Raw genomic sequence first — 16,527 nt, forward strand, 5'->3', positions numbered from 1 at the left:
TAGGACAACAAAAACATACATGCTGAAGTTTTTAAAGCGGAGAGTGGGAGATTTTGAAAAACGTTTGGGGGAACGTATTTTCACCATTGACATACATTGAAACACAGGCAGTATTAGGCAGGAGACAACTAAAATAAAGCAATTTTTGTCCTAAAACATCTTGCGTTTCCCATCTGAATCAGCTCTTTTAGCATGTATGCAACAAACACTGGCAAAGCCAATTACTCTTGCCTATGAGAGAGCTATTGGATTTGCCAGTGTGTTTTTGCCATATTATACACCAGCCTGGCTGCTGTTCAGCAGGTCTAAAAGTTAGAAGCCTAGAGAAGAGTGGTGTGGAGTGTCGCAGAATGAAGCGGAATAGAGTGGCTTAGACTGGAGTGGTGTAGAGTGGAGGGTTGTGGAGTAAAGTAGAGTGGAGTGGAGTGTTGTGAAGTAGAGTAGAGTGTCATAGACTGAGAAGCCATAGAGTGGCGTGGAGTGGAGTAAAGTGGAGTGGCATAGAGTGGCCTACAGAGAGTTGCATAGAGTGGAAAAGAGAGTTGTAGAATGGAGTGGAGTAGAGTGACGTAGCCTGGAGTGGCGCAGAGTGGCGTTGCGTGGGGTGGAGAGGCGTGGGGTGGCATGAAGAGGCTTAGAGTGTGTGGCACAGAGTGGAGTAGTGTGTTGTGAAGTATAGTGCAGTGTTGCGGAGGGATGTGGTGTAGAGTGACAGAAAAGAGTGGAGTCAAGTGTCAGAGTGGAGTCAAGTGTCAGAGTGGAGTCTAGTGTCAGAGTGGAGTCTAGTGTCAGAGTGGAGTCTAGTGTCAGAGTCGAGTCTAGTGTCAGAGTCGAGTCTAGTGTCAGAGTCGAGTCTAGTGTCAGAGTCGAGTCTAGTGTCAGAGTCGAGTCTAGTGTCAGAGTCGAGTCTAGTGTCAGAGTCGAGTCTAGTGTCAGAGTCGAGTCTAGTGTCAGAGTCGTAGAGTCGTAGAGTCGTAGAGTCGAGTGTCGTAGAGTCGAGTGTCGTAGAGTCGAGTGTCGTAGAGTCGAGTGTCGTAGAGTCGAGTGTCGTAGAGTCGAGTGTCGTAGAGTCGAGTGTCGTAGAGTCGAGTGTCGTAGAGTCGAGTGTCGTAGAGTCGAGTGTCGTAGAGTCGAGTGTCGCAGAGTCGAGTGTCGCAGAGTCGAGTGTCGCAGAGTCGAGTGTCGCAGAGTCGAGTGTCGCAGAGTCGAGTGTCGCAGAGTCGAGTGTCGCAGAGTCGAGTGTCGCAGAGTCGAGTGTCGCAGAGTCGAGTGTCGCAGAGTCGAGTGTCGCAGAGTCGAGTGTCGCAGAGTCGAGTGTCGCAGAGTCGAGTGTCGCAGAGTCGAGTGTCGCAGAGTCAAGTGCCGCAGAGTTGTTGCATAGAGCAGAAAGGCATTGAATGGAGTTGCGCAAAGTGTCCTGGAGTGTTATAGGATGGCGCAGAGTGGAGTGTCAGAGTGGAGAGGAGTAAAGTGTTGTAGAGTGGAGGGTCGTAGAGTCGTATAGTGAAGCGGAGTGGCGTACAGTGGAGCAGAGTGTTGTAAAGTGGAGAAGAGTGAAGGGGCTTAGAGTGGAGTAAAGTGTCGGTGTGGAGTGGCATATCCTGGAGTGCTGTAGAGTGAAGTGAAGTGGCATGCAGCATAGTTGAGTGGAGTGGCAAAGAGTGTAGTATAGTGGCATAGAGTGGAGTGTCGTAGAGAGGAGCAGAGTGGCCTAGAGTGAAGTGTTCTAAAGTAGAGTAGAGTAAAGTGGAGTGGCATAGAGTACTGTGCAGTAGAGTGGAGCAATGTAGAGTGGAATAGAGTGTCAGAGTATTGTTGAAGTAGGATACTGTGGAGATTCGCCAAGTAGAGCATCGTAGAGTGAAGTGGATTACAGTGGAGTAGAGAAGTGTGGTGTAAAGTGGCGTGGTATGGTGCAGAGTGGCACAGAGTGGAGTAAAGAGACGTGGGGTAGTAGCACAGAGTACAGTGTCATAAAGTAGTGTAGAGTGTCAGAGTAGAGTGTCGTAGAAAGGAGTGGTGTGTACACGGCCATTACATACAACAGGTTTTCAATTGAAATGACCACTACATTTCCACAGGCATACAGTTTTACTGATAAAACTATGTAGCGCACAAATGGTAATGTGTGGAAATGGCATCACCTAGTGCATTGATTTGTTCTGATCGTTTCTAAATACTTGTTTCCAGCATAATTCAGAATTACAAAAAATAAAGGTTTCATTTGTGCTTTCCTAATACCGATATATTCTGCACAGTTCATTTACAGATATTTAAATGATGTTGCGAGCAAGAAAAAACCTGTGAGCAAATAAATGTCATTTTCAGAGCGCCCGGTGCCCAAAGGTGTCACGCTGCTAGCAAAACCCAGAAGCTGTGACAAGTCAAGTCAAGTCATAACATTTATATAGCGCACTACATACCCAGAGGGTTTCAAGGCGCTTAGGGAGGGGAGGTGGATTATTTGTCAAAAATCCACGTTTTAAGCTGCTTGGACAGCAATTGAAAAACATGAGAAAATCCTAAACAGAATAAAAAGTAAAAAAATCAAACCCCCATTCACACCCCCAGACTGTTATATAAAGCCTCTCACTTTGAAGTCAGAGAAAGAAAACACTAAGCTCCCCTCGGAAGACAGAGCCTGACATTTGACCTTAGTATTTGAATGCACAGCAAATGTGACAAGATAAAAGACAAAATGTAAAGCCCCGTTTACAGGAAGGTAGCACTGTGGAAGAATAAATTAACCAGGCAATGCTCCACAGGATGGACCAAACTAGATAGCATAAAACAAATGAAGACAGCCAAGCAAATGCGACTTACAAAGACAATGGTAACAAAAGGGAGGAAAGCATTCCTAATTAAGCTTTCTGAATGCCCCTAAATGTCTTTAGCAAATCAGACAGCTCCATTGTCTGGTAGGCTTCGAGCTAGAAGGGGGATGCATGGAATGATTGAACTAATCTCGGTCACTAGTAGCTGCCCTAGTCTGCATTCCAGTTCACAGTTTTTTAGCCCATTGCACTTCTCAAGACGAAACGCCCTCATACGAAACAGGCCTGCTCGTGTTTCATTAGGAATACTCAAACAGGAACTGCTAAGTCATTAAAAAATATTTTTGGAAAAATTGCCATAAAGAACACTGAATAACTAAATAAAACAAAAACAGAGGACCCATAAAATATTATGTTGCCTGGGTGCCCGTTAAACATCGTATGGCCTTGCAGCTGTGTCACTCATCACACCTTCAATCAGATGTGAACATCCAATACAAAATAAAACATCAAACCTCTTCCCATGTTTCTTCTTTGAACGCTCCTTTGTACTTCTGAGCTTTGAATTTATCCATAAACTGATCCATAGTGTCATCATCTTCTGCTGAGGCCATATCTGTAAAGCGTATGACTCCTTTAGTTACACTGTTGACATCAGAACAGGAAGATGGAATCATATGGCATGTCGCACACGGAGGAACGTGAGTAACTCTTAAGCACATGCTCCCTTTCTAAGATAATCATAAAAACAGAAGAAGGACGAGCGTATAAAGTGAAAGCCACTGAAATCGCCATATTGGAATGGAAGTTTTTATATGATACTAGTAGCAAAAAAATTAAATGGTACGAGACTTTAAACACATAACTTAAGGAAAGATAACATTTACGTTACAGAGATACATTGTTTCATCCCGTAACTGATTATAATTTATGATTACTAATTTAATACTCCTGTCCTCTTTTTTATGGTATAAATTCTGAATTATATCAATTTCAAATTATTTTACATTAAACATACCTACAAAAACCTCGTGGTGTAATCTTGTTCCCTTGGTCTGCACTTCCTTGTTTTGCGTGCCATGGAGAGTTGTTTGCAATAGGATTTTCAGGTTTTTTTTAGCACCAGTTTACTGCCAGTTGCGTGTCAATCAAGGCGGACATCTTGAAACGAATTGTTACCCCTTTCTTGTATACAAAATGTTGCAGCAAAGTACACAGAACGCACAAACAAAATGCATATATTTTATCTTGGGTTTATTACAGACTACATAGAAACAGAGTAAATAATACTTTAATTCTAGGATACGCTACCAAAGAAATCTTCAGAAAATATATGGTTCCCAAAAAGTGCCGCTTTAGTTAAGCTTTTGGCAAAATCCTTAAAACAAACACAAACTTGCTACATAGAAGCTAAACAATTTAATACAAAACATACCGTTTGAAATGTACTTTTACTTCGGTGTACTTTTGCGTCGGTAGTCCTTTAATTATTTCGGTAGCAGCTAATCATTGCTGCTGTGCTGCATTCGGCGAGTAGTTTCGATTTGTGAAACAATTTCAGTGTTCGAGACCAATTGGCCGGCACATTTATTTAACGGGTAAATAAGGTACTGTATAGTGAGAAAGCATTTGCGCATTCCTTTTCATCGTGTTAGGACAGCCAACCTGCCAGTTTCGGGTACTTAAGCACGACGGTCTGTTCACCTTCTGCGGTAGTCGAGCCTTTTCCACGAGTTTACCCTTAAGCCTGTTCCTTTCATCTACCAGCTTTTAAATCCACATGTAAACGCAGAAATAAAAGTCGGAGTAACATATCGCTTTGCAGTGTATTACTAGCTTAAAACTAAGTTTACCAGCTCGCTCAATGTCACGAAGGGCGCAGTACTCCGTTCCCGGGGTTTAGTATTACATCCAAGTAATTCTGGGAGCTGTAGTCCCTCCACTTCAGTTGTACTCGAACCAATGCGCTCGAAAACAACGATTTCTAAACACACGCACAGCTCTGTCCCCTTGATGGCTTAAAATCATCTGATAAGATGCATTATTATATCAAATGGTGATTGATGTAAAAATTTAGAGTTTCAACCTTGCTCAATTTCAATAGGACAAATTGTTTCAAGTCCTTTACTGACCTCTCAAAAACCTTTGTCATCGGGTGTCTTATTCAAAATTGGTTCAGTGAACACAAGCCCAGATTAAAACTCCCAGAAAGACTTAGGGTGCCAAAAGCCCACAGTTGGAAAGATAATGTCCCTTTGGCATGGAGGGAGGTGACAACCCTGCAGAAGATTGATGCGAGAGATTTCAGTTAAGTTTGTTATATATATTGATATGGAATACATGAACATATGTTTTGTTAATGTAAGAGAGTGTCTGTTAAACTGCTTGTATGTTGTGTAGAACATGACAGGCAAGCACGTTTCATCTAATAGGTGCTTCAAAGCACACGCGAATGAAGAGAAAGGAAACCACTGATTTTTAGAAGTCATGTCGTTGAGTAGTCTCCGGCACAGGAAAACAGTTACATCTATTGGCACAGCGTTTTGAGTTACACTGCTAACACTTTATAAGTGATAAAGTAGTTTTTGAAAATGGTACGGGGTGGCAAAGAGGGGCCAATGGAGTTACATCCCAATAGGGTGATGTGATCATCTTATTTCTTCTAGCCCTGAATGAGAAGTTCTGTGGTGTAAAAAATGCCCTTATGGGGCGACAGGTATGAACCTGGGAGGCGATTAAGCAGGGCGTTACTACCGTAGGGCTGTGAGAGTGTGAGTGCTTGGACAGCAGTTCTAAATTCACTGCCTGGAAGAAATTACTTCCACCTACTTTCGAACAGAGAAGTAGTAGCAGGCCGTCTTTGTGTTTTTTGGCAATGTGCTCCTTGAGGGTGAGGTATGTGTCCAGGTAGAATGCATGAGACTTGGCATTCAATGCAAATTAGGACTCAAGCGTCATTGAGCCAGGTTTGTACTGTTTCATGTTTGTATGTTCTTGTTGGACATCCAGGCCTAGATGATGTGCAGGCAGTGTTTGAGGCATTGGATGTCTGATGTAGAGGAGACTTTCAAGTAGAGATGTATATCATCAGCATTTTGGTAAGTCTTGATTCTTTTATCTGTAAGTAGAACGCAAATGATTAGGGACAGTACAGAACCCTGGAGCATAGAAAACTTTTCATAAACTAGCAAATAATTTTAGCACAAAGTGATAGGTTGGGAGAGGTACATGTCTGCTCCCCTCTGGAAGCTCAGTGGAACAACAATTGGTAAAGCTGATACATTTCACCTATGAAAACCCTATTGGCATTGTCACAGTTGTAACAATGATGCACAGTAGTGCAAGCTCCGGTGCAACATGGTTCAAAGTAAATAAAAACAAAGCGCGACCAAGATTGACCGCGCCATAGCGCTATGTTTGTATTTACTTTAGGCCATGTTGTACAGACTGTGCTGTTGTGTAACATCTTACATTTTTTTAAATAAAAGCCAGATAGCTCAGCGCGAGCTATTTGGTTTTGCTAATGTTTATAAACCTGGCTTAAATTAAATTAAAAGAAAGTGCTGTGGCGCGGACCGTGCTAGCTATCATAGCGCTTTCTGCTCCGCAATGAGGGGGTTGGAGGGACACAATAATAAAGCACACACCAGAGACAGGGCAGACATAGGCTTATGGGCAGGACCCTTTTGGGTTGGTTGACACATGTTTTTTTTAAGCTTGTTGGTTTCTTGCCTATACAAAAAATTTGATCAAATGTAACCAAATTGTAAAGGCTGTTGATATTGTTTTCCTTTTTGATTTTAATAAAGAAGGGATGTGGGGTTCAGTGAGTGATGGCCAAGTTGTTTCTGCCTATGGTCTCAGTTATTAATGAGAGTTGGTTGATTGTCAGCCCTACTTCCAGGAGCAGGTGCTGAACTGTTTGAGGGTCTTGGAGGAGGAGGTGTCAGCTTATAGAACAGGGGGTCAGTGTTAATAGTGCTTTCTTTAGGGTAACGAAAGTTGTTCACTATACCTAGGGCCACTCGTGTAATTTCAATAAAGTTATAGATAGTTCATGTTTGTTAAATAATCCATCATGGTCAGAATTCAACATTGGAAAACCTCTAGCTCAAATAGAAAAAAAGTGTTATTAGAGGCAGTGCGGCTTCTGGCATAGAAAAAACTCTTTGTTGCTTTATTTAGTCAATAAAGAGATGCACGTCTGTACCAATTAGCATGAATATACAGTTTTAGTTTAGCTTTTGATAGATTGCCGTAAGTACTTTTTTTGTATTCAGCTGGTAATACTACTACCTTAGGTGATCTCAAAATCATAACTTGTCCATGCACTAGTTCACGTATAATTTGGTTTGTAGGACTATCCTGACAGTTCTCTACATAGTGTAATATACCATACATGCAATAATATTATCATCACCTAACACAACACAACCGAAAAGTCTAGCTGCGGCCCCCCCCCCCTCCTCCCACCCCCCTTCCATTGGCAATTCCTTCAGCAATTGCATGCATTCCTCTGGGAATCCCACATGATCTTCGCCTCCTTTTTATTCCTGAACACCTTGTTGTGAGTTGGAAGGGCTCTAATTATATCCCAAAGACGCCTAGTGTCCCTTTGTCTGGAGTCTCACATGGGTGTGGATATGCCCATACATCGGTGGTAGTAGTCAGGAGATTTCTTATAGATGGAATATGCCTTGAATTCACACCAGAATTTGTATGGGTATGCACATATATGTGTAACAAGGACTTGACCACCCATCAGTGTTGCCTTCCTGAAGCTGCTGGCTCTTCCTTCATGGTAGTGATATCGTGGTTGACTGTTTTCCCTTTGCATTTGTAGCCCTGCGGTTGGTCGTGGCTGAAATCTTCCCCCCGTTTTATAGCCTTATTATGGAGCATAAAGTAGCCCCCTTGCTTTCTGTGACTGTGGTTGGTTTCAGGGGATATGCCTTTATAGAGATTTGTGATGTTTTATTTGACAATCTTAAGTAGCTTTCTCAAATATTGTCCACATGTGTGGACATTTCCTGTGGTAGGACATCATTAGCTATGTGACCAGCTGATATACGCTGTCATCTGCTGGGAAGCATGTGGTTCAGTGCCTCAAAATGTATGAGGTAATACTGTACTGTGTCCTAGCAGACCCATGTTGTGTAGCTTGCCTGGTAGGTCATAGTGCCGTATTTCTATCTTTACATACCTCTAGTCACTTGACTGGTTTTCAGGATGGCAGCATCATGTCAATATATAGGGAATGATTTGGAGTAGAGAGTTAAGTACAGGTGGACATCTTATACAAAATGTTTGTTGAGACTTGTGAATCCCTTGCAGTTGTAGTATGTAAACGAGTGAGTCGCAGCAAATGACACCTATGATCAAGGAAATCCACTGATGTACTAGGAACGTCTCTTGATTTGAGTGGAAATGTGACAATGTCTGCCACATGAAGTTTGGGTGTATCTGTGACTTGACTGTTTTTCAGGCAGGTGGCGGATGAGATTGTGTGTCTCTAGTAACCTGATCCTGATCTGTCCTTCCCAGTCCCACAAGTTTATGTAACTGTGGGGAGTATGTATTCTGGGATAGTCTATTTTATGAAGCTCCTAGGTATAGTAGCCCACTTCTTTGTCCATTTGCTTTTCTTGAAACATCCTCAGGATTTGAGGAAAGCAAGGTTTGTTCCAGGGCTTGAGGGCATCATATCTACTTTTTGCATTTAGAGATAGGAAATTGTTACATGTGATGTTGGCTCTAAGAAAAACATAATTTTATTTAAAATAAAATCATGTTTTAGAAAGGAAGGCTACTACTTGTGTTTGAGTTAAAAGAAGGTCACTTGCTGCTTGTCAGTAATCTTGACATCTGTATGCTGGGGCTATGAGATTTCTCAGCGGCTTTCAATAGGATGACCTTGGGGCAGTGAAAACCATCTTGAACAGTTGTTTGGATATCAAAGGTAGGGTGCAGAGGATCATTGCTAGTAAGTGTGATATGGGACAATTCTAGAGCATGGGTAGCACACTCGAACCTCCATCTTCCTATCTCAGAGGGTGGGTTAGGAACATCCGATTACGTGCTATACTGTGCAGCCGCTCAGCTCCAGCGGCCTATGCACTGGCTTGCAAGGAAGAATCTAGCTGAACTAGATACCTGGGCAATGACGTTGTCGCAATCAGATCCGATTGAGTAGATGTCAGGCACCAAAACTCAACTCCAGAGGACTGCGGGCTGCACTTTATTACAGGCAGCCCGTAATGTCGGGCCAAACGCTGCCCCCCCACCGCTATCGAGACGTCACCAGGGCCATATACCCTTCTAAAATCCCCGGAATTCACCAAATGGCAGGCAGCCGTCCTGACAACATGTAGAGACTTATTTGTTGACTCAGCCCTATGTGATTTTGACACCCTAATGAACGATTATGGTGTATCTCCCGGCCCGTTCCTTCTCTACGCCACACTAACACAGCAGGCAACGCAAATCTGGGGGGACATCAACTCAGTACCATCACCTCTGAAGGCTTGCAGACACTACCGTCACATGGGTCAGACAGGTAAGCCATCACAGCCATCTACAACTCCTTTAGAACACATCCCCCTCATTAACCTCTTTACGCGAATACTTGACAATTGCGCTCTCCACCGAAATCACAGACAAGCAATGGAAACACTGCGTGGGAAATCCCAAAATCATTTCCATGAATACCATTTCCATGAATACCAGACTGAAATTCACGCAATTCAATTATTTACATCACACATACTTAACCCAGCACAGGCTGGCGCAAATGTACAAAACCTCCATTGATGTTTGTCCCAGGTGCCATGACTCAGGCACTGATTTTATGCATTTCGTATGGACATGCCCCCGCATCACAACTTACTGGGGGAGAGGATCTGATATATTGACAGCTGCAACAGGAACCACGCTCACAAGTCAGAGCGCACACTAGGCATCACCAAAAGGAATGCACTCCGTAATAACCTCAATAAATTCCTATACCTGGCGTTGGTTCTGGCCAACGGCTCCTTGGCTATGGCCTGGAAGTCCCTGACGGGCCCCTCCACTAGGCACTGGTTGACTGCTCTCGGACGTGCCCTGGTGGCCGAATACGTGACACAGACATCTCAGCCCCCACGCTCAACGTCTAGGACGCAACCTGTGGACTGGCAACAATGCGTAACTATTATAGAAGCTAACCTCCACGATACACATGATATTGGGTGATGTATCAGTGGCACCGACATCTCAACTGGTCACCACACCTCAGACACCCTGAGTACTCATACTAAGATCTACACACGAGCAGAGCGCTGGGCAATACACACGCAGGGGTGGCAAATAGACGCAGCTGTCCCACATTTCTGTCTCGGACCGATTGCTCTCAAACATAACATGGCACATACACTGCATGACTCCTCCACTATTCTACTCCCATTGTAGCGCTCATCATAGTAAGACCCTGACAGTAATAAACTTACGACGAACATAGGACAGGTACACGAGTTAGGTGGTATTATGTTTATTTTTCGTTTACATTATGTTTATTCACAGCTTTGTACAGCAACATTTATTGATAACCTCTGTGGTGAATCAGTGTCAATATTGACTACCTGTAGTGTTGGATATGGCGATTCGTGCCCCCCCCCCCCCCCCCCACCCCTCCCTTACTGGGCTCAACAATGCAAATGGAGATGTACTATAACATGTGCTTTATAATGGCGTATTTAGAGCTGTATGTTGTTTTTTAGTATAAAATGGATAAAGATTATACAAAATAAAAAAACCAGATAGTGTGCAGAGATGGTTTGTTTCTTTCCTAAGTTATCCAGGACAGAGGATGCAAAGGTTGGGGTTCACCCCAATGCCCTCCTGTGGTCATCTGGGTGTCTGTCATATTGCCCATAGTATTCATTCTTTATATGGAGTTGGTGGTTTGTCAACCTTAGTAGCCATGCCTAATGATACTAGGACACAATACAGCTGTACGTTGTGGTCTTTTCTAAATCTGATTTATAATATGCAGAGAAATATAAAAATTATGTTCGATTGTCTTTTTAAATTGCATGGCATATTGACTAAATGAAGACAATTCACTTTGCAAATTACTCTTCGATTCTAGAATGAAGAAGTTGGCAGTGGGTGGTATGTACAATCCCTTGTCTTAACTAGACATGATTTTGGAGACTGTTTTGGGTGACCTACCAAAATCCTCACTTAGACCCCCTACAAGTAGCACTTAACTCTGAAGCCACGATGGCATCTGGGGCCGTGAGGTGTGACAATGTCACTTCAAAGCTACGTCCTATTCACTTGGTCCCGCTACGTGCCCACCTGCATTGTACTGTGGCCTGTCTCACCCACATAGCGGTGGTGTGGTCTGTGCTGCCATAATCTTCACTAAACAATTTCTATTCCAATACACTGGTTGCTCACTGGAACCAGTTTGCACGAAGACATCCTTTTAGGATCTTGAAACAGCTTACAGTAGAAATGAGAAGTTACTTGTATTTTTTCTTTGAAAGTACAGGTGTCCGTGTGTGGGGTGTTATTTTTACGATTTCCTGTTTTAGAAATATTTTTATAGGTAACCTCTCTTGGCAATTGGGTCATGTATATTGTGTTGTTAAGTGGATTTTATTCTGTGCTTGTATGTATACACCAAAAACACATCTTTCATTCACAGGTGTTGCTGCTACCAAAACCCAGCATGGAAGGGCTGAGGAGATGCTGCAGAGAGTTTCTTCCCGTCCTGGCACCCCACGTCCGCCATCATTGCAGGTACCATCACCATCTTGCGGACAGATCCAAGCGACTGGCGTTGTCCCAGTTCTTTCATCCAATGAACCTCCAGGAAGAGGTGGTGGCCGGGCTGGAGACCAAGCCTGGAGATCTGACCTGCAGAAGTCAACGCCTGATGCTGAAGGCGGGGTTGATCTATCCGAGCAGCCCTGGTTGCTATTCCTACATGCCTTTCACTGTTCGAGCAATGGAGAAGCTCATCCGAGTGATCGATGGGGAGATGCAGGCTATTGGTGGACAAAAGATTAACATGCCCAGCATAAGCTCCGCTGAGCTCTGGAGGAAGAGTGAGCGCTGGGATCTAATGGGCAAGGAGCTCTTCAGACTGACCGACAGGCACAGCAAGGACTACTGTCTGGGACCAACTCACGAAGAGACGGTGACGGACATGATAGCGAGCCAGGGGAGTTTGTCTTACAGGCAGCTGCCTCTCCTGCTCTATCAGATCACAAGAAAGTTTCGAGACGAACCTAAGCCTCGCTTTGGCCTGCTCCGTAGTCGAGAGTTTTACATGAAAGACATGTACACCTTCGATGCCTCGGAAGAAGCTGCACACCTTACTTACAACCTGGTGTGTGATGCCTACTCAAGCCTCTTCCAGCATCTGGGGCTACAGGTTGTAAAAGTGCAGGCAGACACCGGGAATATAGGCGGGAAAATGTCCCATGAGTTTCAGCTTCCTGCAACCATTGGGGAGGACAGGCTCCTGGTGTGTTCAGGTTGTAGATTTGCGGCCAATGTTGAAGCAATGAGCTCTGGTCAGAAAGAATGCCCCCAATGTCAAGGAGCATTAAGTGAGACAAAAGGTATCGAGGTTGGGCATACATTTTATCTTGGAACTAAATATTCCTCTGTCTTTAATGCTTCGTACATGAATGACCAGAACAAACCGACTGTTGCAGAAATGGGTTGCTATGGATTGGGTGTCACCCGGATTCTAGCTGCCGCCATCGAGGTCCTCTCTACCGAAGGCTCCATCCGGTGGCCCAGGCGCATCGCACCTTTCCAGGTCTGCCTTATCCCACCAAAGAAGGGGAGCAAGGAAGAGGCGGCTTCCGCCCAAATGGACAACCTCTACGATGACATGATGGAACTTCTGCCCATCATGAAAGGAGAGGCCATCCTGGATGACAGGACTCATCTGACCATTGGCAAAAGACTGAACGATGCCGATAAGATGGGCTATCCCTACGTGGTGGTAGCAGGGAAGAAAGTGTTGGAAAGCCCATCACAATTTGAGGTCTGGTGTCAGAGCACCGGAGAGGTGAGATTCTTGACCAAGGAAGCTGTCATTGACTTACTCCGCAGCATGGAAGCTGCGTAAGACTCCTGCAGGCAGCTCACACTTCACTCCAGCGGATTCTTCTGGAAGACATTAGTGGTGTCCAGTTTGTCCATAGGAAGCTTTTTAACCTTGCATCGCGGGCTGCGTCTTCTTAATACTGACCAGTTCCAAAGTAAGGTGGCTGCTCCGGTGGATTTACTCACCGGAACTTGCCTAACAATTATGTTGATGTCCTAAAGAAGTTGTTACTTTCCTCATTTGACAGCAGCTACATATGGTGTATTTTTTCAGTGAATTATAAATGAAGTGATTTATTTGCATATAAACCAATGAAATGAAGTCTCAATATTGCAGTCCTGTGTGAAGGTTCTTCAGATATCTACTTATGTTTATTTATATTAAATATACACACGCATCGGCATAACCATGTGTTAAGACCTGCCTGTGCAGAATGAATCTTTCAAGTCATGTAATCTAATTGTGATTGTATCAGCAGTTGCACTGTTGTGAATTGTAATTTAGTTACAGAGACCATGATGACCATTTCCATCACAGTGATAGCAGAAGCCATTTCCTTCTCTCGAAATAGCATTCTTCAAGCGACTACAGTCTATGCTGGTAAAGCGTGAGACACCCGGGCCTTGTGCATGTTTATAGGGCAGAGACCGTGCAGCTAGTTTGTTTCCCCTAGCTGCTGTCTTATTGAAGGCGTCCTTGTCCCTTGACTGCACCGTGACTGTCCTGTGCAGTGCAGCAATAATTTCTATGTCAGGCCAATATGAGTAGGAGCCACATTCGAAGCGAGAATTCACCACTGTGCATGTATTGCTGTTTGAATGTATGCTGTAATGCAAGAGCTAAGTTCAACAAGAAAAACCTGGAGTCCTATTTGTTTATTTGAAAGAAACCACACTATATGCTTTTAGTGGTTTGGGTTATTTATTTTACCCTTCAATCAATATTTTAAGAATTTATTCAATAGAAATTCTCTTTTTACAGAGAAACACATGTATTCAACAAAACAACTCAACGTTCAATATTTAGACATTACTAGACTCAGACAATATGCAACATTAATAATTTCACATAAACTCATAGTCCACAACATGTAGAAAAATGTAAGACAAATTAGACTCATATACATCACTTATATATATGTATCAAAAACAGCACATCAATTTTTCTTAGTGCATATATATATCTACAAACAGATATTTAATCTCCAAATATTTATTCAATCCTGATTTCTAAGAAACAATTTATTTGTTTTAATTCAAAGGCATAAATTGATTATGTCTGCCGACGCGTTTCTAGCCTTGTTTTTCCAGTTACAGGCTTTCATCAGGGCTTCTTACTGTGAGTCCTATTGGTCATATCTACAACAACAAAATAACAAATTGTCGCTTTAACTCCTCTCAACTTACTAGTTCAATTAGAGCAATTCCATCTGGTGGCGAAACCTACCTATTGCCTTGGCTTTTATCTTCTCTCAACCCCAATGCTACCAGCAAAGCTTTTATATGTATTTTCTCTTGAGGACTTTCTCTGCCAGACCGTATACTTCCTCTAACGTCCTGCGCAGTCTTTTTACAACACGACTCTGCATAGGGACATTTTAATCGTATATCAGTTTCATATACTAATTTATTATACACCCCTAGTTGTCTTAACATCATTCTCAGACAAGCCCCTACCTGTTTTGATGCCTGCCACCTCCTTACTGGTGGTTCTTTTCTGTTTATTTTGCACATATTTTGTTGTTGCACCTCACTGTTAAATAATGATTGAAATTTGGCAAATATCACTATATGTTCATTTAGGAATAATCCCCCAAATGCTACAGCAAATTATAAGAGACCGCTGTATAACGAAACCAGGCAGGATATTATCGCAAAAAAACTACATCACCCATGAGCCCTTGAGCCAAAACCTCGGCTGAACCGGAAGTAACGGGTGTGCACTTCCAGGTTACAACACCGGGATGAAGAGCGCACTTAAATGCCGCTGAGTCACCCGTGAAAAGCGTAGTTACTACACCCATTGATGGAATGTTAGGATGAAGTTGCCAGCAAGACCATAAGAGGAATATAGGTAAGGCGCTGAGCCACGAGTAGGCACTAACGCGGAATTGTAGCCGCGCCGGGCAAGAGCTGATTTAGTGTTTTGATCTCCACACAGATCGACCATCTAAATAAACAGAAAAGAACCGCCAGTAAGGAGGTGGCAGGCATCAAAACAGGTAGGGGCTTGTCTGAGAAGGATGTCAAGACAACTAGGGGTGTATAATAAATTAGGATATGAAACTGATATACTATTAAAATGTCCCTATGCAGAGTCGTGTTGTAAAAAGACTGCGCAGGACGTTAGAGGAAGTATACAGTCTGGCAGAGAAAGTCCTCAAGAGAAAATACATATAAACACCTTGCTGGTAGCATTGGGGTTGAGAGACGATAAAAGCCAAGGCAATAGGTAGATTGCGCCACCAGATGGAATTGCCCTAATTGAACTAGAAAGTTGAGAGGAGTTAAAGCGACAATTTATTGTTATTTTGTTGTTGTAGATATGACCAATAGGACTCACAGTAAGAAGCCCTGATCAAAACCCGTAACTGGAAAAACGAGGCTAGAAACGCGTCGGCAGACATAATCAATTTATGCCTTTGAATTAAAACAAATAAATTGTTCCTTAGAAATCAGGATTGAATGAATATTTGGAGATGAAATATCTGTTTGTAGATATATATATATGCACTAAGAAAAATTGATGTGCTGTTTTTGATACATATATATATATAAGTGATGTATACGAGTCTAATTTGTCTTACATTTTTCTACATGTTGTGGACTATGAGTTTATGTGAAAGTATTAAAGTTGCATACTGTCTGAGTCTAGTAATGTCTAAATATTGAACGTTGAGTTGTTTTGTTGAATACATGTGTTTCTCTGTAAAATGAGAATTTCTATTGAATAAATTCTTAAAATAAATAGCCCAAACCACTAAAAGCATATAGTGTGGTTTCTTTCAAATAAACAAATGGGACTCCAGGTATTTCTTGTTGAACTTAATGTAACAAGCATTTACAATGCAATGGTTTCGCCTTTGGAAAAAGTTAGAGCTATTGGCATTGTAAATGACAAATGTTGTATTTATGTGTTGGTTTTGAAAACAGATAAATAAATGGCATTGTCATTTACATTGCCATTAGCTTAATCTCTCCGTATGCTGAATACCAGTAATTGTTCCAAGCGAACACGAAGTAACCTCCGCCATGACAGCAAATATATACAGATATTCAGCAGAAAATTAAGCAACTTGGTGTATCTTTACTACCAGTAAGCCAAGATCTTTGCTAGGAGAGACTTGACAAGTGAACCACTCAACAGAAGCTTGTGTTCTACTCTAAAGCATCTTTTTCATGCAGATTTCACAACTAAATTCATAAATGTAGGATCTTTTCCAACGAATCCACCAATCCTGCGGAGAGCTTTCCTGTGCACTCTTAGTTTGATCATATACTGTTCTGACCTCCACCTCTACCCGTGGAGAGTATCTTGCTCAGGTCAGCATTCATAATTTTTATATCAGAGGCAGACGTTAATTTGCAATGTTACTGTCAAGATGGGTTTAAATATAGATGTACAGACACACGCATGTATGCGCCT

General features: G+C 42.7%; 2 protein-coding genes across 2 annotated transcripts in view; one reads left to right on the forward strand and one right to left on the reverse strand.

Annotated features, from left to right (window-relative positions):
- The window catches only part of TTC4 (tetratricopeptide repeat domain 4), a 166,174-nt gene extending 162,699 nt beyond the window's left edge, over positions 1 to 3,475 (reverse strand). The window contains exon 1 of the mRNA XM_086952633.1: positions 3,290 to 3,475. Coding sequence (XP_086808759.1) covers positions 3,290 to 3,451 — 162 coding nt within the window. The 5' untranslated portion in view covers positions 3,452 to 3,475. The remainder of the gene's footprint in view (positions 1 to 3,289) is intronic.
- Positions 3,476 to 4,275: 800 nt separating this feature from the next.
- Positions 4,276 to 13,210, forward strand: PARS2 (prolyl-tRNA synthetase 2, mitochondrial). The gene is made up of 2 exons (XM_086952640.1): positions 4,276 to 4,381; positions 11,464 to 13,210. The coding sequence occupies exon 2, from the start codon at positions 11,488 to 11,490 to the stop codon at positions 12,901 to 12,903; it is 1,416 nt and encodes a 471-aa protein (XP_086808766.1). The 5' UTR covers positions 4,276 to 4,381; positions 11,464 to 11,487; the 3' UTR covers positions 12,904 to 13,210.
- Positions 13,211 to 16,527: the final 3,317 nt, after the last annotated feature.

Source organism: Lissotriton vulgaris, chromosome 1_1 (assembly GCF_964263255.1).
Source record: "Lissotriton vulgaris chromosome 1_1, aLisVul1.2, whole genome shotgun sequence".
Taxonomy (NCBI): domain Eukaryota; kingdom Metazoa; phylum Chordata; class Amphibia; order Caudata; family Salamandridae; genus Lissotriton; species Lissotriton vulgaris.

Excerpts from the sequence above, each read along its gene's own strand:
- PARS2 (XM_086952640.1), top strand. The coding sequence starts at position 11,488 with ATGGAAGGGCTGAGGAGATGCTGCAGAGAGTTTCTTCCCGTCCTGGCA.